This window comes from Sciurus vulgaris (genome assembly GCF_902686455.1).
Source record: "Sciurus vulgaris genome assembly, chromosome: 16".
NCBI classification, from domain to species: domain Eukaryota; kingdom Metazoa; phylum Chordata; class Mammalia; order Rodentia; family Sciuridae; genus Sciurus; species Sciurus vulgaris.
The window spans coordinates 18,773,405-18,800,095 of NC_136477.1; the positions used below are offsets into that span (position 1 = coordinate 18,773,405).

Genomic DNA, 26,691 nt, shown 5'->3' on the forward strand with positions numbered 1-26,691 from the left:
TCACTTCCGCCACGGCCGGAAGTCTAGGATTCTGCTGGCATGGCGGCGTCGAAGGTGAAGCAGGACATGCCCCCGCCAGGGGGCTACGGCCCTATAGACTACAAGCGAAACCTACCGCGCCGCGGACTGTCTGGTCAGTGTAGCTCTGCGCCAAGGTTCTCGGGGTCTGAGTCATCGGGGCGTGGAGGCGGGACTCGGGGATGCGAGCGGACCTCAGTTTATCTGAAGGTGTGACGGGAGGCCCGGGGGTCCCCGTGGCTTCATTAGTAACAGTAATAACTGCTTAGTAGCTCTTATTCGGGCTTCCTTCTAAAGCCCAGGAAGTCAGTCACCGTAATTATTTCCATTTTACAGTGGGTTAAAGAGTATGATATAGCCTGTGCCCCAGCCCCTCAACCCCTCTTAGGTTTCACAGGCGAGGAAACAAGTTCCACGGAGGCTACAATTTCCCCAGGGTCAACAAAAGCAAAGTTGGGGAATAAACCCCGAACAGGAGGGAATTTATAAGATGTTTTAGGCGGTGTTTCAAACTCGCTGGTAACTCCCACCTACCACATGTCCCAGGAATTCGTCCTCTTAAATTTTCAAATGTTGTAACTTTTCAAATTTTGTTATTGGGTTCAAAGCAGAAAGATATAAAAGAGAACGTAAAAGGCGCCCAAAGCACTCAGATTTAAAAGAAATATAAAAATTTAAACATAATTAAGAGATGAGTGCATTTACTGTAACTCATTGAACTTTACATTTAAAACCTGTGCATGTGGCAGGCACGGTGGTGCATACCTATAATCCCAGTGAATCCCAGACTCAGGAGGTTGAAGCAGGAGGGTAGCAAGTTTCTCAGCAATTTAGCAAGACTCTATCTCAAAATACAAATGAAAAAGGCGAGCAGGTGTAGCTCAGTAGCAGAACATTCAATTCATTTGCATGGTTAAAAAAAAAAAGAGATTCATGTAGTAGAGTCAGGCTGGAGGTATATAGCTCAATGGCAGGGCACTTGCCTACCATACCAGAGGCCTTGGGTTCTATCCCCAGCACCACAGAAACAAGTAACATTTTAGGCATTTTAGGACCAGAGGATCTCAGCTGCCAAAATAATCATTTACAAATGTAACCATGTTTTTACCTCCTGGACCTTGCAAAAACAAGTTACAGGCTAGATTTGGGATTGAAGGAATATAATGAACTGAGTGTATTTTTTTTTTTTTTTTTTGTTCTTGTTGCAGTGCTGTGTATGGACCAACCCACAGCCTTATGCATGCTAGGCAAGAGCTCTGCCTCTGAGCCCTAGCCCCTCATTTCTTTTCTTGAGGTATAACTTAACACCCAGGCCAGTACAGCACATGTATGACCTGCACTCACACCAGGACACAGAAAGATCCCAGCCCTGGGATGCCCTTGGGCTTCCTGAATCAGCATCTTATTTTCATTTTTAAGTCAAATGTGACTTACCCCTGCTTCTTCTAGTTCATGACACAGCAGTGCCTCCCATTATGCAGGCACTGCTCTAAATACCAGTCTGGGTTCAGGTCTTGTAATCACGCACCCTTTTCATATAAACCCACTCTAGTCTTTCCTGGCTGCAGAGGGATGAGGATAGTACCCCTTCTGGTAGTACAGTCTTCCATTTTTGTACCTTTGTTCAGTATCCGGTTGTTGAGTGAGGGAAGGCATGGCATGATCCTGTCCCAAGATGCTCAGAGTGCAGCTGAGAAAACATGCCAGAATTTCTAGTTGTGGCAAAGCTTGGAATAAGCAGGGCCTGCTTTATCCCAGTTAGGCCAGGACCACCTCTCAGAAAAGGAGCCTGATAGACAGGGGATCAGTGAGTGCAAAGGTCCCCAACCCATCCCCTGTCCCTACCCTCTGTCCTCCTCTCTTGTGAGCCATGGTCCTTAGAAGCCCTCCCCCAATCTGTTGTACCCCCATTCTCCAGTCCTGTCCAAGGCCTTGTAGCATGACACCCACTCCCCTCTCTGCCTGTACCACTCACTGCCAGCATTCCAGAACATGTCAGGCTGGTTCAGGCCACCTTTAATCCAGCCCCTCCTCCACTCATCTTTCATACCAGCTCTTCACTCCCTCCTGATGCCAGTAGGCTATCCTTTATAATCTTGAATCTTTTATATCTTCATTGACATTCACATACTGTACCATACAATTCACTCATTCAAAGTGTGTCCACCTGGGGGTCTAGCTTAGTTGTTTATTAGTTGTATAGTGTTTTTATTTTGTTTTGTTTTCTTCCTGTATTGGAATTGAACCCAGGGGTACTCTACCATTGAGCTTTTTTATTTATTTATTTATTTTTATTTTACCCCCAGCCTTTTTTATTTTGAGATAAGGTCTGGTCCTGAGCCAGGTCTCAAACTTGTGACCCTTCTGCCTCAGCCTCCTGAATCACTGGGATTACAGGTGTTGTTTCTACCTTTAGCTGTCATGATAAATGCTGCTGGAATATTCTTGTACAAGTGTTTGTGTGCACATAGGTTTTTTAAAATTTTTAGTAGTAGATGCACACAATACCTTTATTTTATTTATTTTTTTATTTGTTATTTGTTATTTATTTATTTATTTATGGTGCTGGGGATTGAACCCAGGGCCTTGTGCTTGCAAAGCAAGCACTCTACCAACTGAGCTACATCCCCAGCCCCTATTTATTTATTTATTTTTATGTGGTGCTGAGGATCAAACCCAGTGCCTCACATGTGCTAGGCAAGAGCGCTACCACTGAACCACAACCCAGCCCCACACATAGGTTTTCATTTCTCATGGATGAATTTCACCCAAGAGCAGAGTTGCTAGGTCATAAGTTTGCCCTTAACGTTTTGAGAAACTGCCAAACTTTTCCAATTGAGCCATACTTCCTTAGCACTAATTAATTAATTATTTTGTAGAACTGAGGATTGAGCCTGAGGCTATGCTAGCTAAGCTGTCTACCACTGAACTACATACATCCCTAGCCTATTTCCCTTTTTTTCCTTCATACCCTCTAAGTGTATGTGATGTATCTCATTTTGATTTTGATATGCATAACCTTATCTTTTTTGTGTGTTTTTTGGCCATTCGTATATCTTCCTTATTGAAATGTCTATTTAAATTTTTACACATTTTTAAATTGCATTATTTAATTTTTATTATTGAATTGTAAGAATTTATATTTTGTATTCCATTCCTTATCTGATGTATGATTTTCAAATACTTTTTCATTCTGAATTGTCTTTTCAACTAATCAATGGTATCATTTGAAACACAAAAGTTTCTCATTTCAACGAAGTTCAATTATTTCTTCTTTAGTTACTTGTGCTTCTGGCATATCTAAGAAACTGTTGGCTAGTCCAAGGTCACAGAGAGTTATTCCTCTGTTTTCTTCTAAGAGCATTCATTTTAGCTCTTACATTTAGGCCTTTGATCCATTTTGAGTTAATTTTTGTGTATGGAATAAGGACAGAGCACGTCATTCTCTTGCATGTGGCTGGCCATTCAATTGTCCCATTTGTTGAAAAGCCTTCTTTTTCCATTGAATTGCCTTGGCACCCTGTCTAAAATCAATTGACCATAAATATGAGGGTTTATTTCTGGATTCTCAGTTTTCCCCCATTGACGAACATGTCTGTCCTCATGCCAGTGCCACACTGTCCTGTACACACAGCTGCTTAATGAGTTTTGAGATGGTGAAATGCAAGTCCTGCAACTTTGTTCCTCTTTTCCAAAATTGTTTTGGCTGTTCTGGTCCCTTGCGTTTCCATGTGAATTGCATGATGTGCTTGTTGATTTTTGCGAGAGGGGGAAAAAAGCTGGTGTTCTAATAAGGAGTGTGTTGAGTGTGTACCTCAATTTGGGGAGTGTTGCCATCTGTTCAGTGCTGTGTTCCAGTCTGTGAACTTTTTTACTCGGGTCTTTTTTTTTTTTTTTTTTTTTTTTTTTTTGGGCGGTGTTGGGAATCGAACCCAGGGCCTTATGCATGCAAGGCAAGCACTCTACCGACTGAGCTATCTCCCCAGCCCCTTACTCGGGTCTTTAAAAATGGCCTGCATACCATTCTGTGCCTATTCCACGTAGGGCTTCCTCACCAGACGGACAACTTTCAAGGCACAGACTTACCTGAGGGCCTAAGGTCTCAGCCCTGCCCCACCAGACCAAAGTCAGTTATAACCTGAGAGTCTACATGAACTGCAATGCAGATGCAGGGTCCTGCATTATCCTAAAAGCCTTCGTGTTCTTTGGAATTTATCTTAAAGGGGGGTCCCACCCTTGGGTTTCCAGGTGGAAGGACCAAGGATCACTACAGGGGCTTGTTTGCTACACAGAAAGGTTGAGGGTGATCCAGATTTGTCCCCTGGGACTGAATCAGGAGATCCCTGGGTTCTCTGTAACTGCTGAAAAGAATGAGACTACTCTACTGAATACTCTGATCTAGTGGGGAGAAGGCTGAGTGCCCAAGGTAGGTGGCGGACCAGGAGCTGGTCCTGAGCACTCAGAATGTGCCCCAAGGACTCAAGCCAGGGTGGTAGTACACTGTTTCTATCCTGCCCACCCTCCCATATCATCCCCGCATGTGCAAGTGTCTTACCCTGAGTGTGTATTTCTTTCTACTTTTTTTCACTATTGGTAAAAAATTGAGCGTTTCTCCAGATCTAGCGGAGGTGTCAGGCAACCAACCCCATGCCAGAGCTGACAGATGGACATACTGGTGGTACCCCACATGCACCAATGTGGTCCTGACTTCCAGAATCCAGCTCTGCCACCCTACAAAGCCCAGGGATAGCCTCACCCACTGTCTTCTCTCATTTACTGGATGTTAGCTTGAGTTGTACTGACCTGAGCCTGTCAGTTTGTCCCAGCATCCACCAGACCCATCTGGAGAAGAGACAGGTTGGAAAGATTAGCGGGGAGCAGAAAGGGGACCAGCCCCCAGGTGACTTAAGGCCTCCCTGAAGACCCCTGCTGGCCTTCAGCCTGTCAGTCAGGATTAGAGGAGGGGCTCCTGCTGGTCCTCAGTAAATATTTATGGTGGCCTCTGTCCCTTCCCTGGGTGCTAGGCAGGGGGCCAAACCCTGCTGAGCTCAGAGGTAGCAATACCATCCCTGAAGCCCAGGGACTGACTGGGTGACCCTGCAGGACAGTACCTGCCTCCAGTGGCTGCATGCTACCCTCTGTGGGCAGCATACAGGGGTGGTGGCCCAGGTGGCCAGGAGATACCATAGCTAAGACCCAGCCATGGACACTCAAAGCCGTCCTTCCTGGTGGGGACCAGCATGCTTGACTGGAAACCAGATAACCTTCTAGAAGATGGAACCAGGGCCACTCAACCACAAACATCTAGACCCTTGGGTTCTCCAACAGTTCATGCCTGGTCTGTACCTTCCGGAAACCTTGGCATTGGGTCAGAGGTGTTACAGCCCAGGCAGTCCCACTTGTGAGAGAAAAAGCTTCCTGGTGTCATCTGACTGACTGTAAAGCAGGTGGACACAATAACAGTGCCCTGGAGCTCAGGAAGAGGGGATTGGTGCCTCATACCAGTACTGAATGGAAGGAATGGGGCCATTAGCCATTCACAGATAGAGTCTGAAGAAATACACCCTGGACCAAGACTGCCACCAAGTCCTGGGGAGTTCTGGGGAAGACTTCGGCCTTCCCTCTTGTTTGTATTTCTAGAGTATTTGTATAGCAAGTAGATGCTGCCTTATGAGAGGAAACAACAGGGCAGTGACTGTCACACCGATGGGGTGCCTCCTTGTCTCCACAGGCTACAGCATGTTTGCTGTGGGCATCGGGACTTTACTGTTTGGGTACTGGGGCATGATGAAGTGGAATCGCGAGCGCAGGTAGGTCCCGTGGTTGGGGAGGAGTTGGGGTGTCTTCTGATAAGATCCCCCCTCACCGGTTGTCAGGGATGCAGTAGTATCTGGAGTACGGTCTCCTTCCAGGCTAGTGAGGCTGGAGTATGTGTCAGACGTGGCCACGCAGACTCGGCCTGGAAGTACAGGTTCTGGCCTTCACTTCCATTTCTAGACTGTATCCTCAATAAATGTCTGGTAAGCTAGGAGCTCATGACCAGGTGTTCAGCAGCCCCCCATTCAGCCTTTAAGGCCAAGAACCCTGCAGGTCCAGGTTAGTGGAGGCCCTTCAGTGGTAGAGGGGCAGGCCTGTGACATACCCTCACAGCAGGTTTTTGTCAGTGATAAGCAGGCAAGGATGATGATCCGGGCTTCAAAACCAGAAGCTGTGGCCCCCTGGGGCCAAAGAAACTAAGGCCAGGCATCCCTTCATCATCCTGGGTCACAGGAGAGGAGATGGGACCAGAGACCTCCCTGAGTCACGTCACTGTGCACTTCCCTCATCAGCCTCAAAGCACACACTGGACTGCCTCACCAGGGAGACCTTGGAAACTGCCAGAGAGCAGGGGGAAGAAAAGGGATGCACAGGCCCCGCCTGTGTTGGCCTCACACCCTGTGGTTATTTTGAGATGAAGGGGTTGTTGGTTTTCTAAAGCCCAGAACCCCGTGATGAATCTGTCCCCCCTCCCTCACTGCGATCATCAGGCAGGGCTATTTTTAGGATAAAAAAAAGTTTTTAATTGAAAAGAAAGTATTAAGCCAACAGTCTTGTGGACAGACGCCTCTGCCAACTTCTCGCCTTCACCCGCCCATTGGCCCTCATCTCCAGCTCTGTCCTCCCACCACCACCCTCCAGGCTGCCACTGTTACTTCTTCCTCCCGCCCCTGCCGCCCCATATAGCACCCTGGGTGTCTGAGGGTCGTGTTGTCTATACACACTCTCACTTTGCCTCACCCTACTCTCGTTTCTGGGTTTCACAGGCGCCTACAGATTGAGGACCTGGAAGCCCGGATTGCACTGATGCCACTGTTTCAGGCAGAGAGGGATCGAAGGTAGGGCCACTGGCGAGGGTTGGGAGGTTATAGGCCTGAGTGTCTTGGCCTCCAAGGCTTTACCTACATCCAGGACAGTGGCCACAGTGCATGCTAGAACTGTCAGCTGCACCCTGGAGCACACAAGACTGGCATCACCCTTGAAGAGACTTGGCCAGAGACTTGACCTAGTGGAGAGTCCAGAGGGAAGAATGGGAAGGCTTCCTGGAGGAAGGGACTTTGGGGCAGGGGCAGGGGCAGGAGACAGGATAGGAATTTGCCAGGGGAGGAAAGGAAGGAAGAAGAGGGATGGGGAAAGGAAGCAGTAGGAGAGAGGCAGGTACCTCTGGCAAGGGCCTGTGAGGGCACTTAGGCTCAGCCCCTACCACCTGTTCCATCCCTGCAGGATGTTGCAGATGCTTCGGGAGAACCTGGAGGAGGAGGCCATCATCATGAAGGATGTGCCCGACTGGAAGGTGGGTCCTGGCCACCAGGGCCACAGGCCTGGAGGGTTCACACATCCTTCTACAGAAAGGCCAGGACTGAGAGGGAGTGATCGGGCCAGGTCCAGTAAGGGGGAAATGGCAGCTCCTGGCCCCAGCACAGGGGCCACCAGCCCTTGGGGGGTACTGACTGGTGCTGAGCCTCCACCAATACCCCCCTGTCCCACAGGTGGGTGAATCTGTGTTCCACACACAGCGCTGGGTGACCCCCACAATAGGTGAGCTGTACGGACTGCGCACCATGGAGGAACTTCTCAACGCTAACTACGGATTCATGTTGTACACGTAAATGCTATGCCCTGGTCAGCGTAACCCTCTCCGCCGGGAAAAAATAAACACTCTGGAGGCCTGCCTGTCTATGCCTTGGGGACTCTGTGTGTGTGTGTGTGGCGGGGGGTTGTCTGGCACCACCGGGTCACATGTGGCATGGAGGATTCTGCAGGTATGACCCCTGATAACCTCTAAATATACCAGGGTCATTCCCGAATCCATCTGTCTTCTGCTGCTAAGATTTCCGGCACCCCGCTGAAACTGTCAGCAGTCCCTACCCCTCCCATCTCTAAGCCCTGGTGTCAGCTTTGAGTCACCCTCCCTTCTCTGCGGGCGGCCTACTGGTGGGTGGGGATTGCCCTTCTCTCCCAGCCCGGGATCCCACAGCAGAGATAATCGGCCAATCACAGCATCGCCAGACTTGGTACTTGCCTCTATCCCAGTCTGAACTTCCACTAGCTCGCCTGGGAGGCTGCACCTCTGACACAGAAGGGTTAAGTCCTACACGCACCGACCAATAGTCACGCGCAGCGCCTCCGCGGCGTCTCCTGATTGGTGGACACGTTGGGTGGGCGGGGGAGTGGGAGGGGGCAGACGCTCTTGCCCGGGATGTGCTTAAAAGGCAGTGGCAGCGGGGAGACCGCGCTGCGTGCACCCGCTCACCTTGGCCATGAGCAGTGCCGTGGGTCCAGACCCGGCGGAGACGCCTGAGGAGCGGCGTTTCCTCAGGTCAGCCAGGGAGAGGGAAATGGTAATGGGCATGGCCGGGGCGAGACTGGGAGGAACTGAGGCAAGAATATGGTCCAGATGGGGCAGTGAGACCAGAGACAAGGGATGTAACTGTACTGGGGGTCCCTGGTCCTGAAGGCAGGAGTGTGGCCAGGATGGGGGCGGGGGAGATAGAAGCAGAGGCATAACAAGGATGAGGGACTGGATGCAGAAATATGGCTGGGATGCAGTCGGAGGACCTGAGGCCCATCCCACATCTAACTGGAAAGACAGCCTGCCTCTGCTTCTGACGCCTCTGAAGCTGTGTTGCCAGGGAAACTGCATCCGAGGCAGGCCTGCCCCTTATGAATTATTCATCAACATCTCTAGTCACTCCGCCAACCCCAACCTAACCAGGGCTTACCTCTTCTGACCCTCTCCCAGAGACCATGGAGTCCCAGCAACTGGTTCCCCAGCTTGGAAGAACTGCAGTGAGCTCCTCAAAGACTCTTACACATCTTGGTGATCCACCCCGCAGGACTTTCTTGTCCAGGGGAGGAAACCAAGGCCTGGGGAGGGAATTTGCTGCCTGAGCTGAGAATTTGCATAGACTGTTTGCCCTGGGGCTGGTGAAGGGCCTGTGTCCTCCTCTGTGCCCTTGTGATGTAGGACCCCAGCTGGGGCATTACATCTCACTGTAAACCAGATTCGTCCAACAGCCCTTGGCCCAGTGGCCTTTGCCCACTGTCTGCCCTGTGCCTCTGCTCAGGGCAGATATTGTCCAGAGACTAGCTGATATCCAGATTCAAAGGAGTTGGAAGAGCAGGAGCTGTGGCTTCACCTGCCATGGGGGCCTCAAACTGAGAGAGATGGGGCTCCTTGGGGTGGGTGGAACATGGGAGAACGGAGGCAATGAGGTCAGAGGCATTACAGGCTGCTTGTAGGCACCATGAGGAATCTGAATATTCTCTGAGCACTGAAGAACCATAGGCAGGTTTGTGGTGGAGGTGATGTGATCTGGTGTTCGAGCATCCAAAGCCCCCGCAGCTCATGTTGAAGAGGAGTTTGGGGGGATGAGACTGCTGCATGCAGGCGGCCAGGTGAGCGTTAATGGCAGAGGTGTGAGGGTGGAGAGAAGCAGACAAATTCTAGGCAGCTAGGGTACCAGTATGGGTACCTTGGCCTGAGGACTTCTTGCCCCTCCTGGAAGCATTATGGGAATGTCAGGCCCAGTTCCCTTTGGATCCAGGTCACTTCAGCCCTTCTGGTTCTGTCAAGGAAACCCAAGATTGCAGTCCCTCTCATCTGGGGACTGAGACTGGGAGAAGCAAGAGAGCCCTCCAGAATCCTTCAGTAGCAGAAGGACTGGCCCTGCTTCCTCCCTTTCCCGCTGGGCTCTAATTTCCACTCTCACCTTGCCTAGAACTGCTGCTGTCCCCCATCCCAAGGTTCCTAGCCCCAGCACTCCAATGACCAGTTAGAAAGAAGAAAAGTTTGCTAGAAACCCAAATTTTGGGACAGGAGAGGAGGAGTGGGTGGTGCTTCCATCCTCTACTTCCTTCCCTGCTCTCCTATGGACACAGCAGCTGGAGCTGTCACAAGATGAAGATGGGGGAGCCATGCGTAGTGGCTCACGACTGTAATCCCAGCAGCTCGGGAGGCTGAGGCAGGAGGATTTCAAGTTCAAAGCCAGCCTCAGCAACTTAGTGAGGCTCTGTCTCTAAATAAAATACAAAAAAGGGCTGGGGATGTGGCTCAATGGTTGTGCCTCTGGGTTCAATCCCTAGTACCAAAAAAAAAAAAAAAAAAAAAAAGAAAAAGAAATTAAGATGGGGGATTGAGCCATGTTCCCAGCCTGCCAGATTCCTCCTCACCCTGAACTTGAACATGCCTCTCAGATGTGCTTTCCTGGGAGCTGGACCACCTGCCCCTAGTGCCCTCTTCATCTGGCTCCTTTTCCCTGCCTGGCCCTTAGCTTCTTCCTTCATCAGCCCAGACACAAGACTTCCCTTACCTGAGCCTCCCATCCCCCATCTTCACAGGCCCTTTGAAGTGTCTTCCTGACCACATTTCTCAGTTGGGCAGAGTCCCTGCCTGCCCTTCTGCTCCTTCCCTTACTTTGTTCTCACTCTGCTTCAGCTCTCAAGTAAGCCAGACTTGTTCCCTCGACAGAGCCTTGGACCTTGGCCCTTGCTATTCTTGCTACCTGGATTACCTCCCACCATACTCCACACCTCCTCCACGAAGCCCTCCATGACTCTCATCCCACTGTCATCCTTGCTGAATCGGGTGGTAGGCACCAATCCCCAGCAGGAAGGGAAGGGGGGGACTAAGCTGGGATATTGCTGGCATCAGGTTTTAGTCCCTGCTCAGTGGACTAACCTCTGACCCTGGAGTGAGGAACATCTTCCATGTCAGCTTTCCCTCTCCCCAGCCACCAAACCTGTGCTCCTTGGAAACCCCTAAGCAAGGGCTGGGTTGGTCTCTGCACTTACGAGAGCTCAACACTTTACTTATTTAGGTCCTGGAGGTTGAACTCAGGGGCACTTGACCACTGAGCCACATCCACAGCCCTATTTTGTGAGACAGGGTCTCACTGATTGCTTAGTGCCTTGCTTTTGCAAAGGCTGACTTTGAACTCCTGATCCTCCTGCCTCAGCCTCCCCAGCAGCTGGGATTATAGGTGTGCGCCACTGCACCCACCTAGATCAACAGATACCCCTTACCTCAGCCCTCTTTATTTTGAGATAGGGCCTTAACTAAATTGCTGAGAACTGGCCTTGAACTTGTGATCCTTCTGCTTCAGCCTCCTGAGTCACTGTGATTACAGGCGTGTGTCACAGTGTTCAGCTTCAACACCTGCCATTCCTAATTTTTTAAACAAGGGCACCCTGTTGTAATTTAACAGGGCTCCACAAATTATAAAGTCCCTCCTGCCCTCAGGTTTACCCAGAGTAGAGGCAGACTTCAGCAGTCACTCAGCAAAGTGGGTGGCCCCATCTCTCTGGCCACATATGTTTTAATTTCCTCAATACCCCTGAAGAGGGTCACCAAAGGGTCTTATAATCTCATGTCCCACATTCACCTCCTGGAGTGAGCCATTGAACTTCGCAGCAGCCTTCGAAACCTACCTTCCTCAGGTTCGCCCAGTCTACTCCACCGCCTCCGACATCTTAGAGCTTGCTCAGTGGTTCCCGCCGCCTGAAGTCAATCCATCTCTCCCATCAAAGTCCTTCACTCTCCATCGCCGTTCAGAGTTCCTTCTGCCTTGATGGCTGGGGGCCTCTGGATGGGCTTGGCGTCAGTAAAACCACCATTGGCTGCCACGTGCTCCTTCAACCACCAGAGGGTGCGCTCCTCAAGATTGTCTCCAACCTGTTGATTGCCATTCCCCCCAGGGGCTTGTGGGATGGGGCAACTGAGGAAGAGGCAGGGTCTGCAATTCAGAAGCTACTGGGGAGCAGAGGCTGAGAAGTGGCTTTGGGACATGCCCCTTAACATTTGTGGAACATTTCTGGCTCCATCTTGAGTCTCTATGTGTCTGGCTCTCATATTTGTGTTTCTTTGTGTCTCTGAGCCACTCTCCCCACTTTCTGTCCCCCAGCACGGCGGAGGCAGCTGCCCTGGAGCGAGAGCTGCTGGAGGATTATCGCTTTGGGCGGCAGCAGCTAGTGGAGTTGTGCGGGCATGCTAGTGCCGTGGCTGTGACCAAGGTACTTGACCTCTGACTGTCCCCCTGATCGACTGACCTCTTGACTGACCCCCAACCTGTCCCAGCAGAATTATGGTCTTACACATTAACCTTGTGACGGGGATGGTCCAGACTGAGAGAATCCTCCCTCTCTTGAGGATCTGAATCTGCCCATCCAAGATTCAGATGGACAGATAGGCCAGAGAGGATCATCCCTGTTCCAGGCCCCAAAGAACCAGGGGATCCAGGGTATCAGAGAAGGTCAGGGCAGAGGCAGGGGTCCCCAGAGACTTGGAGGCTATGACTTGGAGGGTGCTGGGGCTCTTGAGGTGCAGACACTGGGTCTTTCTGCAGATGCAACCTGCCTCCTTCAGCCTGATCGCCCCCAAACAACCCCATGCTGCAGGCAGGGAAACTGAGGCCCAGAGGCAGGGCAGTACCTGCCCAAGGGTTGGAAGCAGAGCTGGAACCTAGGTGTTTTCTTCCACCCATTGAGGTGCTACAGGATGACAGGAGAGAAAAGGCGAAATGATACTGAGTGCTTGCTGTGCAGCCTACCGTGCCCGGCTGGGTTCCTACAAAAAGGAGTAATGAATGGGTCCGACAAAGCAGGTCATCAATGTGGATGCCTTGGGGAGGCACTGCACACAGAGCCAGGGCTCCGCAGGCTCCCTCCCTCCCTCCCCCACTTCCACTCCTCCCATCTCTCTCCCTCATCCTCGCCCTCCCCTTTTTCTTCCTGTTTTTCTTTTTCATCTTTTTCTTACCACTGAGTTTTTAAGAAACTGAGTTTTTAAGAAACTCAGTATCTTCATGTAGATGGAACTTTTTTTTTTTTTAACTTAAATGTTTTTCCAAATGAAATATCCTGGGTGAAGCATCCAAAGGAGAAGGAAGTCAATGAGAACGAAAGCCATAAAGGGAACCAGTGCAGCAAACTCTCGCTTTGTGCTTGGTGACTGGACTGTCCGGCTTTTGCACTGGAAGTTCCTCATCCTTCTGAAGTCCCTTAGTCCTAGCCAGTAGGACGTCCTCACTCTGCCAGACTTGGGCTCAGCCTGAAATGGTGGAAGTCATAATCATGTTCATGGAGGGTTAAGACCAGGCTGAGACCTAGGGGAGGAGAATAATTTCTACTCTGTAGTCAGAGCTTGGAGGACACCTTGGTCTCTGGCCCCTGGCACCCTGCCGAAATATTCCATGTGCCTAGGCCAGATCCATTGTTGCCCTCTTCCTTTTTCTGTCTTTTTTTTTCAAAGTTGGGGATGGAACCCAGGGTCTTTCATGTGCTAGGCAACTGCTGTACTTCAAACTACATTCCTAGCCATTTTTGTTTTATTTTGAGACAGGGTCTCTCACTAAGTTGCTGAGGCTGGCCTTGAACTTGCCATTCTCTTGCCTCAGTCTCCCCAGTAGCTGGGGTTACAGGGATGTGGCACCACCGGGCTGTTGCTTGCATTTGATAGAGGCAAAGCTGAGATTGGAGAGACGGGGTCAGGGCCACAGAGAATCAGAGCAAGACTGGGAATCAGACACCAGGGCCCTTAGCAACTGTTATAAAGAAAGAGATGCACAGGCCAAGAGACAGATAAGACATGGAGCTCCTGAGGGAGACCCACAAGGACAGAGAGTCTGAGCGATAGAGAGGGGGAAACAGACAGGCAGAGACAGACAGACAGAAAGACAAAAAGACTCAAAGGAAAGAGATGGCAGAGACAGAGAGTCTGAGAGACAGAAAGATGGAGAGAGTTATCAAGGCAGGGCAGGGGTTAGAGAAGTCCCCCCCTCCTCCCCTGGCTCCCCCACGCTGGGGCCTCCAGGAGGAGCTTAGTCCTGGAAACATGGCGGGGAGGGGCAGCCACTGCGGTGGAAAAAGGTGGAGGAATGTCTGCGACTCAGGCGAGAATAAACAAACCGCACTCTGCACTCCGCTGGTGGGGCATAGGCCTTGGGCGGAGGCTGGAGGCAGGCCTTGCAGCGTGGCCTAGGCAGGGCCTGAGACAGGACTCCACCAGAACGCCTCTCTTTCTGTTGTGTCCTCTTGCCTTCAGGCCCCAGCCTTGATCCTTTTCCCCTTCTCCGGCATCAATTTCCCCACTTGTGCAGAGAGGAATCACGAGTGTCCTGCTTCGCTGTGTCCCCTGCCAGGTGTTCCCTTTGCCTGCTCTCTCCCGGAAGCAGAGGACAGTGTTGGTGGTGTGTGGCCCGGAGCAGAACGGGGCAGTGGGGCTGGTCTGTGCCCGGCACCTGCGGGTGTTTGTGAGTAGCAAGGAACCCTTGGCCTCCCAAGGTCACCCCCACCTTGTCCCTGCAGAAATTGCTCCTCCTCTTGCTAAGAGTCCCAGAGAGACTTTGCTGCAGGGGCAGGAGGTGAGCTCTGCTGTGAATACCTGGGAGGATCCCCAGTGCTGACCCCTGGTCCCCCTCCAGGAGTACGAGCCGACCATCTTCTACCCGACACGCTCCCTGGACCTGCTGCACCGGGACCTGACCACTCAGTGCGAGAAGATGGATATCCCCTTCCTCTCCTACTTGCCCACAGAGGTGGTGCTGGGTGGCCAGTGGGGGTGGAGGCAGAGGATGGTGCTCAAGGGCCACCCTAGACTCACCTCCCTTCCCAGGTGCAGCTCATTAACGATGCCTATGGGCTGGTGGTGGATGCCGTGCTCGGTCCTGGTGTGGAGCCCGGTGAGGTCGGGGGCCCCTGCACGCGTGCACTGGCCACACTAAAGCTGCTCTCCATCCCCCTCGTGAGCCTGGACATTCCCTCAGGCATGCTAAGCTGAGGGGAACTGGGAGGGCTTGGGCGGAGGTCTCTGTACACTGGCTCCTGGTGGCCCCAGCCTGCGTGCCCACTCTGAGCCTCAGTTTCCCCAGAGTGGTTGGAGTGTGCTCTCTGACTGAGGCCAAAGGTCACACCCATCCCAAAGATGGGGAAGACAAAGTTTGCCACCCCAGGTGACCTTGGATCCCTCTTCCCCCTCATGCCCAACCCAGTGTGCCTGCTGCCCACCCCTGGCCCAGTTGCCTGGGTAGACGTGAGCTCACCCAGCAAAGGCCACGCCTGCCCTGGCCGCCGCCCCATGCCTGTTGGAACCATTAGGCGACAGGCAGACGGAATAAACAGCCGCTGGCCTACAGGACCCTCCATGGGGGTGGCTGGGCTCCAGAGGATGTCCCCTGGTTTTCAGGATTCCAGAACCATCCCAGCCGGGCGCACAGAGTAGGGGGGCTGAGGGAAGAAGCGGCTGTCTAGGCTGCAGGCTCATGTCTGAACAGGTGGCCTGGGACGGAGTGACCCTGATAGGCCAGAGAGTGATGTTAGGGGCCTTTACTCTGAGGGTGGAGGCTAGGGTCAGAGAAGGAAGCATTATAGTCAGAGGAAGGAACCAGTACTTCTTGTTAGTGGCCCCAGATTCAGGTCAGAGGCAAGAGGGAAGGCAAGGCCCTTAGACCCAAGGTGGAAGCTCATTCAAGAGATGACAGTGCTGGGCTGAGGATGTCTCAGTAGTAGAATGCTTGCCTAGCATACGCAGAGCCCTGCATTCAATCCCCAGCACAGAAGGGGGAAAAAAAAAAAAAGAGTTGGTTGCCTTTGCCAAGTCAAATAACAGGATCTAGTGTGAGGGCAAGGGCAGAGATCTTAGGTCAGAGGGAGGTGTTTTCTAGCCAGTGGGAAGGATGAATGTTCAGGTCTGGTGGGGAGATGGGTGTGTCCTGCTGGAGGCCAGAAAGTGGGCCAGGAGGAAGGTCTGATGGGGGAGGCTTGCCTGAGGGCGGGGACACCGCTGGTCTGAGTAGAGGGTGGGGATCTGGTCAGAACCGTGAGGCTGGTGTCTGGTGGGAGGCCTGGGTGGGAAGAAGCAGTGGTCCAGAGGCTCAGGGTTGATGGGGAGGCAAGCATGGAGATGGGTACCAACCAGGTCAGGAGGCAGAGGCCTGGGCGGAACTGGGAAAGGGCAGCAGGTGGAAACGATGTAGTCTGAAGGCAGAGGATGGTTGGGTGGAGGAGGGAGACCGAGCAGTAGGATGGGAGCGGTACCAAAAAGTGTAGGGCAAAGGCTTTGGTCAGAAGGGGAAGAACACACCTCGAGGAGAGGGAGAGACGGGCCTGAAGGTGGAGGCTCGGGCCTATGGGTGGACAGGTCTGACCAAGACCCCCGTGTCAGGGGCAGACGCTGGGTCTGAAGAGAAAGCCGGCGTGGGGGGAGCAAGACCGCAGTCTGAGGGCAGAGGCTCAGTGTCGCGGGGTGGGGGAGACAGGGCAGGATTTTAGTCTGAGGGCGGAGGACCCTTCCAGCCCCCGATCGCCCGGCTCGTCCCCTCCTCCCTTAGGCTGGGACGCGGAGACCGGCGGCGACGCTGAAGACGGGCTGCGGCCAGACGTGCTGGTGTCGCTCGCAGCACCCAAGCGCTGCGCCGGTCGCTTCTCGGGGCGCCACCACTTCGTGGCCGGCAGGTTCGTGCCCGACGACGTGCGCCGCAAGTTTGCTCTGCGTCTGCCGGGATACACCGGCACCGACTGCGTCGCGGCTCTGTGACCGCCACCCGCGCCCACGCCTCTTGGGCCTGCACCAATAAACAGATCTCCCACCACCACCTCGTCTCCGCCGCCTTTGTGCGCCCGGTCGCCGCAAGGGTTGGGGCTGGGTCAGATCGAGAAGCGTCCCAGGGGGAAGCCCCAAGGCGGGAGACCTGGAGGGGAGCTGTAGTGTGGAACTTCCCGCCGCTCTCCCAAAAAGCTCCAACCCGAAGAGGGCGGGTTCAGGGGTAGGACTCCCAGACTGCTCAGGGTAGCCTGAAACCGATAGGATCGAAGTTAGAGACGGAGGACTTCCAGCAGCTTAACGCACGTAGGTCCTGGGAGCTTCAGATTCGATTGCAAGTGGTAGTCGCCGCAGGCAGCTGGGGACCCAACTTGGAGGGTAAAAGGTGGGAAGGAGGCCCAGCCGGCGACGGGGAAACACACGCCAGCCGAAGGCGGGGGCCAAGGCAATACAGAGCGCAAAGAGGTGGGAAGATCCAGAAGTGGTTATTTGAGCGCTGGTCACCCAGGGCCGGGGGCGTGGCCTACAATGGGCGTGGTCTAAGAAGGGCGGGGCTTGTGTCGTGTCCCGCCCCCATCTTCAATCCCAGCTGCCGCCAGACCCGCCAGAGTCGGATCCCAGCGCAGCGCGGAGCCCCGACCCTCCCTCGGAGGCTCGGACCCAGAGATGGCGTCACTGCTACCACTGTTCTGTCTCTGTGTTGCCGCAGCGCACCTGGCGGGTGCCCGAGGTGAGATGCCCTCAGCCCTAGGCTCCTGGAGGCTTGACAGCCAGGCTTGCGTGCAGCTACATTAGGAAAAAGAACCAAGGCAACTACGTGCTTCCCTAGGGCTTGAGTTCCTTTCGCCGGCCTTGGAGTGGGGGAGATGGGGAAACGGAGCTCTGGATCATCTTGGGCAGGGAGAGGACCTCTTTCATTCCCTGCCCTCCCGAAGACACAGTGGACGCGCTAGGAGTGTGGATGTGAACTTTAGGTTTCTTTGGTTTCCAGGGACGGTGGGGCGCATGACCCACCCAGTCCCAGCTTTTGGACTCTGAATCTCCAGGTATCCCTTCCTGGACCAAGGGATCAGAGTCATCCCCTCCCTTGCAACATCCACACCACCCACAGAAGCAATCCCCATCTCTGAAATATTCCCCCCACCCCGTGAGGCTGGTGATGGGTCCATTTCTCAGAGGAGACTGAGACTCCAAGGAAGAAGGGACTTGTGGAAGGTCCTCACGCTGACTGGACTATCTCCTTGAGACCAGAGAAGACAGTCTAGATTCCAAGGACAGATTGGGCCCCAAGTAAAAGGCTGGAAAGGGTAGATGGAGGGAGGAACTTCCAGGTCACCTAATGGATGAAAGTGGATACATTCCCGAGAGTAGAGGCACAGTCGAGTGAACCTGACTAAATTTGGGGCTGCTAAACACACCCAAGGGGAGATCTGGGCCTGGGGTGGGCAGAGTGGAATGAAGACTCCCCCAGCCCATATGGAGTTGGAGCTGGGCCAGAGAAAGGGACAGGGCTGCAGGAGTCTGGGGCTGGTAATGGAAAGGTTCTTGGAAGAGGGTGTGCTATAGTCCACCGATCTAGAGCTGGCTTCTGTCCTATCAGAGCCTCAGTTTTCTACCCTGTAAAATGGAGATGAACACCACCTCCCTCTTGCACAAGAGGAGGGTCACAGTTGTCTCCATCACCGTCCTTCCTTTCCCCAACTCTTCCAGATGCTACCCCAGTGGAGGAGCCCACAGGAATTGCATGGGGTCTGCAAGGACGGTCACTTCACCCTGGGCAGCCCTCACCAACCCTGGAGGACTGGGAAGGTGAGTCAGCCTGCTGTGGACTTACACGAACTCAGGCTAGTGGGGTCATGAAAGGAAGGGACACAAACTAGGTGAAGGGTCCAGAATCATCCTGGTGCCTGGATATGGCCGCTCCTGGAAGTGATGTCCCAATGGACCTAAATTAGCCTTCTAAGTAAGAGACTGGTCAAACAGCAGCAGGATCTCAGCGTGCCCAGATGGGCCAGCTCAAGCTTTGGGGCTGGGGAAGTGGAGGTCTGGAGGTCAACCGTCCTTTACAAGGTCCTGAATTTGGTCGCGGTCGTGGGCGGGTTAGAGGACAGGTGAAGGGAGCCCAGCAGCAGGTCAGGCCCTTGTACGATTGACGGGGGCCGACAGGCTGCGACCCGGATCTCAGAGCGTGCGGTGCTCGCAGAGGCAAGCGAGTGGACGTCCTGGTTCAACGTGGACCATCCTGGAGGAGACGGCGACTTCGAGAGCCTGGCGGCCATTCGCTTCTACTACGGACCAGCCCGTGTGTGCCAGAGACCGCTGGCGCTGGAGGCGCGCACCACCGATTGGGCCCTGCCGTCTGCGGTCGGCGAGCGTGTGCACTTGAATCCCACGCGCGGCTTCTGGTGCCTCAACCGCGAGCAGCCGCGCGGTCGCCGCTGTTCCAACTACCACGTGCGCTTCCGCTGCCCGCTCGGTGAGGGCGAGGTGGGGCGTGGCTTGGAGTCGGTGGAGCTGGCCGCCGGCGGTGGGTGGGGCCTGGGTGTGCAGAGGGAGGGGCCGTGTGGACCCGGGCGAGGCTGGGAAGGAGCGCCCCTTAGGAGCACAGCCCAAGAGAGGCGTGCCAGGCGGGGCGGGGCCCGGAGCAGCTGTTCCCAGGTAGGAAACTCCGCAGGTCAGGCCCCACCTCCTTCCCCCAGGGACACATTTCCTTCCCTCATTTGCTTTTTTGTAATGGTGTTCTGCGGGCGTCTGGAGCCCCACATGTATTCAGGAACAAGAGCAGCAGGGTGAACCTCAGAGTTTATCCGAAGGGGAGATAGGGGTACCTGAACTGCACCTTCAAGGGGTGCGCCAGGTCAGCACTGATGGTGACGGTAGGCGGGAGTGCCCATCCTAGAATGCATCTAGGGTGCATGTGTGTGTGGTGCTGGTGGCCTTCGGTCCCACATTGTCGCCAGGTGAGGTGCGGCTCCTGGGAAGGGCAGCTGCCTGACCTTTCTCTTTGCCCTCCACAGAGGTCGCCTGGGGCGCGTGGGGTCCCTGGGGTCTCTGCTCTAGAAGCTGTGGGCCCGGCCGTCGCTTGCGCCGCCGCAGCTGCCCAGGCCCGGCTGGGGATGCGTGTCCAGGGCGTTCCCTGGAGGCACAAAAGTGTGTGCGACCTCCGTGCCCAGGTAGGAAGGCGGGGATGGAGGGAGTAGCGCTGTTTCGAGGCGGGGCCTGTTGAGGGATGTGCTTAGAGCGGGAAGCTGGGTGGGGGTCTAGAGAGAAGAGACGGGGAGGAGGAGGAAGCCTGGAGGCAGCGACCAGGCACCTAGGGCCCCAACACCGGCTAGGTGGAAATTTCCCCTCCCTGGGTCCAAGGAACACTGGTGACTGCACGTATGGACTGGTGGCTGCCACAGGCTCGTGTGCATGCAGGCAGACACCAGCAGAGCTGAGCGGTCGCTTTCCCTGTGTGCACGGCCCATGTATAGATATCTCCATGGGCAAATGAAAGTCACTTCTTGTACTTGGGGTGCACGCGCGTGGCATTTGCAGCCTCCACCCGTCCCCCACGCCCACGCAGACACGCGCTCACACTGGCAGACATGGTGCCTAGGCCCTCCCAGGGCCAGACACCGGGCCAGCCAGGAGGCGACTGGAAATTCCGCTTGGTCCTGGGCTCCACAAACACGTCTGGAGTTGCTCCGTCGGAGCCCGCTGCAGGGTGGGGGCACACGGTGGCCAATGGTGGGGTCCCCACCCCACCCTGCCTGGCTCTGCCCTTCCAGAGCCTCTGCCCTGAAGTTTCCAGTGGAATTTTCCATTTTATGGAGAGGCCTTAGGTTTGGAAGCGGAGAGAGGTTGTCTCCCCAAGACGGCCCCTGCTAAGATATGTTTTCTCCTGCTGGAAGGAGCCTCTCAGTCCTTGAGAGTCAACTCTCCTGTCCTCTCCTCAGGGGATCTTTCCGATCTCTCTGGACCCCAGTTCCCTCCCTCTGGTCCAGCCCTGACTACTCAGTTCCATCTCCCCCTCACACTAGGGGCTGATTGAAGGCTCACCATGGTGACCTCTGAAGGACATAATACAGGGTAGGGAATCTAGGTGTGTTTGTAGAGTGATGGAGTGTAGAAGCCTCTGCCCCTGCTGCCTCCTTGTGTCCTGCCAGGGTGCGGCCCTGACACCTGCAAGTGCCCTGACCACATCCTTCTGGGTTTGGTGGTCACACCATCTGGGCAACCACTGTCAGGAGCCAGAGTGTCCCTGAGAGCCCGATCTGGGACCATAGCCACCAGTGATGCTCAAGGAACCTTCCGGGTGCCTGGATTCTGTGCCAGCAACCAGGCCAACGTCAGTGCCCAGATGGACGGCTTCTCTGTAGGTGTGGCCCAGGCCCAGGCCAATGGCACCAACTCCACTGTGGTCACCATTGTCCTTGATAAGTTACGTAAGTACCCTCACAACAGAGAGCATAAGGGCTCTGAGGGACTGGTTAGGTTATTCTAGGTCACCCAGAGCACTTGAAGTCAGGGGGAAAGAAATAAGATGTGACACAGTTGTTGGGGAAGATGCAGGCAGGTCATGTCTGGGCAAAGGGAATGGATGGGGCTTTGCTCTTGGGAAGGGTCCCTGGGAGAAGCTGTAGTGGGGCAGGTCCTGACCTTTGCCACCTCTGCCCCCAGGGAAGCCCTACCTGGTGAAGCACCCTGAGTCCCGAGTGCGAGAGGCTGGCCAGAATGTAACCTTTTGCTGCAAAGCCTCAGGAACCCCTATGCCAAAGAAATACTCGTGGTGAGTCTCTGCCCCAAGCTCAGGTACCTCTTGTCCTGGTGTGGGGTTGAATGGGATTTCACACGATTATGTGGTGCCTCAAAAACATTCCAGAGGTGGGTGCTGGCTTCAGTTTCCCATCTGGAAAGTTGGGGAAGCTTTGCTAATGGATGGCAGAGAGGTTACCATGGAAGATGAGCATACTTCATCTCCCCAGCAAGGAGGCTGACCCTGGGGCAACCACTCTGCAGCTCCCTGGGGACAGACCATCTCATCTCACCCCAAGTGTCCCCATGGTGTTGTCCACCCAACACCCAGGTTCCACAATGGGACCCTGCTGGATAGACGAGAACATGGGTATGGGGCCCACCTGGAGCTTCGAGGGCTGCGCCCAGACCAGGCGGGCATCTACCACTGCAAGGCGTGGAATGAGGCAGGAGCTGTGCGCTCGGGTGCTGCCCAACTCATCGTGCTTGGTGAGCATCCCAGCCCCAGCCCTAAGCAAGCCCAGACCGTGAATCAAGCCCCTACTCTAGCTAAGCCTCAACCCCAAATGGAACCCCACATCCAAACTCATCTCTGACTCCACTGAGTCCAACCCAGCCCCCTACTGAGCACCAACCTGGGCTCATCTGGGTGTCAGGTTGACCTTCAAACTCCAGTCCTCACCTTAGGCTTGTGTTCCACTCCTGGATTGAGCCCTGTACTCCACAAACCTTACCCTCTTGCCTTGACCTAGCTGTTTTCTGGTTCGCCAGCCCCAGGCCAGCCAGCTTGCGACCCGCGGCCCCGAGAACACCTGATCAAGCTCCCAGATGATTGTAGCCAGCCAGGCAGAGGCCCTGCCTACCTGGATGTAGGCCTCTGCCCCGACACCCGCTGCCCCAGCCCGGCAGGCTCAAGTCCCCGGTGTGGGGACCCTGGCTCCCGCTGCTGCTCGGTGCGCCGCCTAGAGAGCAGGGAGATACACTGCTCCAGCTACATCCTCCCAGTGAAGGTGGTGGCCGAGTGTGGCTGCCAGAAATGTCTGCCTCCTCGGGGACTGGTCCGGGGCCGGGTGGTAGCCGTGGACTCCGGGAAGCCTCTGCGCTTTGCCAGGATCCTGCTGGGCCAGGAACCCATCGGCTTCACCTCCTACCAAGGCGACTTCACCATTGAAGTGCCGCCCTCCACAGAACGGCTGGTGGTGACTTTCGTGGACCCCAGTGGCGAGTTCATGGACACTGTCCGGGTCCTGCCTTTTGACCCTCGAGGTGCTGGCGTGTATCACGAGGTCAAGGCCATGCGGAAGGGAGCGCCGGTCATGCTAGATGCCAGTCAGAGCAACACGATCCCCCTCGGGGATTGGGAAGAGGCGCCCCTGGGGGAGCTGGTCCTGCCGCCCGGATCCTTCCGCCACGCAGACGGCAAACCGTACGCGGGGACTGTGGAGGCCCGTGTGACGTTCGTGGACCCCAGAGATCTCACTTCGGCGGCCGCAGCCCCCAGTGACCTGCGCTTCGTGGACAGTGACGGCGAGCTGGCGCCGCTGCGCACCTACGGCATGTTCTCGGTGGACCTCCGCGCGCCCGGCTCCGCGGAGCAGCTGCACGCCGGGCCTGTGGCGGTGCGTGTGGCCGCGGACCAGATCCGCATGGCTGGCCACATGGAGGCCCTCAAGCTGTGGTCCCTGAACCCCGAGAACGGCTTGTGGGAGGAAGAGAGCGGCTTCCAACGCGAGGGGGCCGCGGCCCCGCGGGTCCGCAGGGAGGAGCGCGTCTTCCTGGTGGGCAACACCGAGATCCGCGAGCGGCGCCTGTTCAACCTGGACGTGCCCGAGCGCCGCCGCTGCTTCGTGAAGGTGCGCGCCTACGTCAACGACAAGTTCTCCCCCAGCGAGCAGGTGGAGGGCGTGGTGGTCACGCTGGTCAACCTGGAGCCCGCCCCCGGCTTCTCCGCCAACCCCCGCGCCTGGGGCCGCTTCGACAGCGTGGTCACCGGCCCCAACGGCGCCTGCCTCCCCGCCTTCTGCGACGCCGACCGGCCCGACGCCTACACGGCCTTCATCTCGGCCACCCTGGGAGGCGAGGAGCTGGAGCCGGCGCCTTCCCGGCCTCGCCCGCTCCCGGCGGCCGTGGGCGTCGCGCAGCCCTACCTGGACCGGCTGGGGTACCGCCGGACCGACCACGACGACCCGGCCCTCAAACGCAACGGCTTCCGCATCAACCTTGCAAAACCCAGGCCCGGCGTCCCCTCCGAGGCCAGAGGCCCAGTGTACCCGTGGCGCAGCCTGCGGGAATGCCAGGAGGCCCCGGTGAACGCCAGCCACTTTCGCTTCTCCCGAGTGGAGGCGGACAAGTACGAGTACAACGTGGTCCCCTTCCGGGAAGGCACGCCCGCCTCCTGGACAGGTGATCTCCTGTCCTGGTGGCCCAATCCCCAGGAGTTCCGGGCCTGCTTCCTCAAAGTGAAGATCCAAGGCCCGCAGGAGTACATGGTGCGCGCCCACAACGCAGGCGGGAGCCACCCGCACACCCGGGGCCAGCTCTACGGCCTGCGAGATGCCCGCAGCGTCCGAGACCCCGAGCGACCCGGCATCTCTGCCGCCTGCGTGGAGTTCAAGTGCAGTGGGATGCTGTTTGACCAGCGTCAGGTGGACAGGACGCTGGTGACTGTCACGCCCCAGGGCAGCTGCCACCGCGTGGCGGTTAATGGGCTTCTTCAGGATTACCTAGCCCGCCACCCCCCACCTGTGCCCTCCGACGACCAGGCTGCCTTTACCATGCTAGCCCCCCTGGACCCTCTGGGTCACAACTATGGCATCTACACCGTCACTGACCAGAGCCCAAGGCTGGCCAAGGAGATTGCCATTGGCCGCTGCTTTGATGGCTCCTCTGATGGCTTCTCCAGGGAGATGAAGGCTGATGCCGGCACGGCTATCACCTTCCAGTGCAGGGAGCCACCAGCCCGGCCCAACCTTTTCCAGAGGCTGCTGGAGTCCCCAGCATCAGCGCTTGGTGACATCCGCAGGGAGATGGGTCAGGCAGCCATGGCACAGACCAGGGCTACCAGCTCCTTCCGCACCCAGACAGGCCAGTGACCTGGGCCCATGACCTCACTCCCTGCCTCGCTTTGGACTCCTCAGTCTGGGAAGCCTCACCCCACTTCTTCCCCAGAGACCCCCCTCCCCAGGTTTTTGGGGTCCCATTTCCCACCCCACCAGAATTTAGAGTCAAGAAAAAAACAAGGTGTCCGAAGGTGGAAGTGTCAGACTGGCAGGCAGGCAGTTATTGCTGTGTGACATGAAGTTTGCTCTGGCAGTGGCTGGAGCCAGCCTCCCGGGAGATAGTCACCCAACACAGTTCTGTGGAAATTGCTCCCTGACTCTCACATGTATATTGACCTTGATTTCAGACGTTCTGCCCTTTGGCATGAAGCCCTCTCTGCCCGTTGCTGAGCTTTGTAGGGTCCCCTGCCCTAAGCTTTGTTCTGGGATTATTTATTGAAATAAAGCCCAGGGGGCTGGTTGTGGATGTGAGTGGGGGATCCAGGCTGGGCCCAAGGAAAGTGGGGAAGGGGCTTCTTGTGGTCCCTTTTCAGGGGAAGCTCTGGGGATAGGGGGCGGGTAACAATTCTCTTGTGTTTGGTGCTTGGAAATCCCTTTGGTGGGGTTGGGGCAGGTGCTCCGGGGCTCAATTAAAAATGCTTTATTTCCAACTCGTGATGTAAGGCTCTGGGGACGGAAGGACAGAGGTTGGGGCTGGCGACTCGGACACAGAAACACACCAGAGGCACACATGGATGTGTGTGCAAGCAAGCAGCTCAGAGGCCTCCATGTGGCCTGGGCCTACCTGGAGTAGGCACATGCCCCAGCAGATGCGTCTGTGACACGTGTGTGCGGAGTCACTCTTGAGCCATCAGAGCCTGTGAGGCCCTGACCGCTGAGCACGGTAGCAGCTGCGCCTGGCCTGGCCTCCTGAGCCAGCTGTGTTTGGCCGTGGGCCCTGGAGCTGCAGTGGGCAGGGAGGGGCCTTGGCGGGGGAGCTCCTGGGACAGACGGCAGCAAAAGAAGCCGCCCTGGGCTTCCTCGGCTGGGTCACGGCAGCCCCACCCTGAGCCCTGCCCGGCTGAGGTGGGGCCATGCTGTGGACACAGGGTGACTGAGCTGCCCGAGGCCAGGGTCCTGGGCTTTCTGACCTGGCCAGGACCCTTCAGTCTGGAGTTGGCATGGCTGTTCACAGTCCATGTGTGTGTGACCAGGTCCCATGGCATCCCAAGGAACAGGCACTGTTCTGATCCCACCCCCAGTTTTACAGAGAAACTGAGGCCCTTGGGCCTGGCACCAGTGCCAGCGGGAGCGGTGGCTCTCTGGGTGACCTGGCAGTCTCGAGCCCTCTCCATGCACACCAGGGGAACCCCAGCCTGGAGATGCTGGTCCCTGAAGGTGTTGATGTGGCCCGGCTGGAGGGGCCCGCAGGGAGGCCTGGGAGGGACTTGTGCCTCACTAACCGTCCCCAGGGTGCTGGTAGGGAGTGAAGCCTGGGGCACGCTTGAACCTCTGCTTATGCAGCCTCGGCCCTGTCCTCCCTGCCAGCACTCGAGGCCCTGGGAGAGCCAGCCTTGAGGGGGAGGGGGAGCAGCCCCGAGGACCCTCGGCTGTTCTCCCCATGACCACACCCCAGACGCCCTGGCTGCCTGCCACATGCCAGGCTCTTGGCTTGGGCCCTGGGGCCCCCCAACCTCTTCAATCCTCACAGGTTCCTGCAGGCCACTTCTCCTGGGAACATCCTCCTGGGTCCCAAGGGTGGATTTGCGGCCTGGAGGGACAGGGAGAAACTGGCAAACCCAAACGTATCCCCCACAGTCTCTCATGGTCTCCAGGACTCTGCTGGAACCTGGTTTGGGAGGCAGGCACCAGTACCCTAGCTGTGGCCAGGGTGGAATGTGATGGGAAGTTGCTTGGAAGCCCATGGAAGCCATGGACGAGGGACATGGGTATTTATCCAGAACTCACTATCTCCACACCCCCAGCTGACAGGGATGTTTAAAGGGGCAGGTCTCTGCCCAAGGCGATCCAGGCTCTGGGCCTGCCTGCCCAGACCCTGCTCAGAGCTGCCTGGCGGGGTCACAGGGAGTGGCGGGAATGGGGGGGTGCCCTGGCGGCCGCAGGCAAAGCCCGCTGCAGCCTCCAGGCCTGGGGTGATGAGGTGTCCTGCTTCGTGGCCAAATACCTTTCATTGAGGAAGTGTTGGGGCCTTGGCCGCTGCCAAGCCCAGGGCAGCCAGCCTGGTGGGGCAAATGGCCAGCCTGGCCCAGTACCCTTCCCTGGGGTGGGGAGAGGTCGGTAGGCATCTCCTGAAGCCCCCTG

General features: G+C 55.9%; 3 protein-coding genes across 3 annotated transcripts; all 3 read left to right on the forward strand.

The window, feature by feature from the left end:
* The first annotated feature begins 6 nt into the window (after window positions 1-6).
* On the forward strand, window positions 7-7,734 carry NDUFA13 (NADH:ubiquinone oxidoreductase subunit A13). Its single transcript, XM_079116801.1, has 5 exons — window positions 7-133; window positions 5,750-5,828; window positions 6,822-6,893; window positions 7,279-7,348; window positions 7,545-7,734. Exons 1-5 carry the CDS (start codon window positions 40-42, stop codon window positions 7,662-7,664), a joined length of 435 nt encoding a protein of 144 aa, XP_078972927.1. The 5' UTR covers window positions 7-39; the 3' UTR covers window positions 7,665-7,734.
* A 514-nt stretch (window positions 7,735-8,248) lies between these two features.
* YJEFN3 (YjeF N-terminal domain containing 3) lies at window positions 8,249-16,633 on the forward strand. The gene is made up of 6 exons (XM_079116547.1): window positions 8,249-8,374; window positions 11,958-12,066; window positions 14,193-14,303; window positions 14,475-14,588; window positions 14,666-14,816; window positions 16,380-16,633. Exons 1-6 carry the CDS (start codon window positions 8,316-8,318, stop codon window positions 16,583-16,585), a joined length of 750 nt encoding a protein of 249 aa, XP_078972673.1. The 5' UTR covers window positions 8,249-8,315; the 3' UTR covers window positions 16,586-16,633.
* A 530-nt stretch (window positions 16,634-17,163) lies between these two features.
* Window positions 17,164-24,874, forward strand: CILP2 (cartilage intermediate layer protein 2). Its single transcript, XM_079116546.1, has 8 exons — window positions 17,164-17,321; window positions 18,302-18,400; window positions 18,795-19,067; window positions 19,609-19,764; window positions 20,743-21,021; window positions 21,257-21,365; window positions 21,663-21,820; window positions 22,103-24,874. The coding sequence occupies exons 1-8, from the start codon at window positions 17,258-17,260 to the stop codon at window positions 24,421-24,423; spliced, it is 3,459 nt and encodes a 1,152-aa protein (XP_078972672.1). The 5' UTR covers window positions 17,164-17,257; the 3' UTR covers window positions 24,424-24,874.
* Window positions 24,875-26,691: the final 1,817 nt, after the last annotated feature.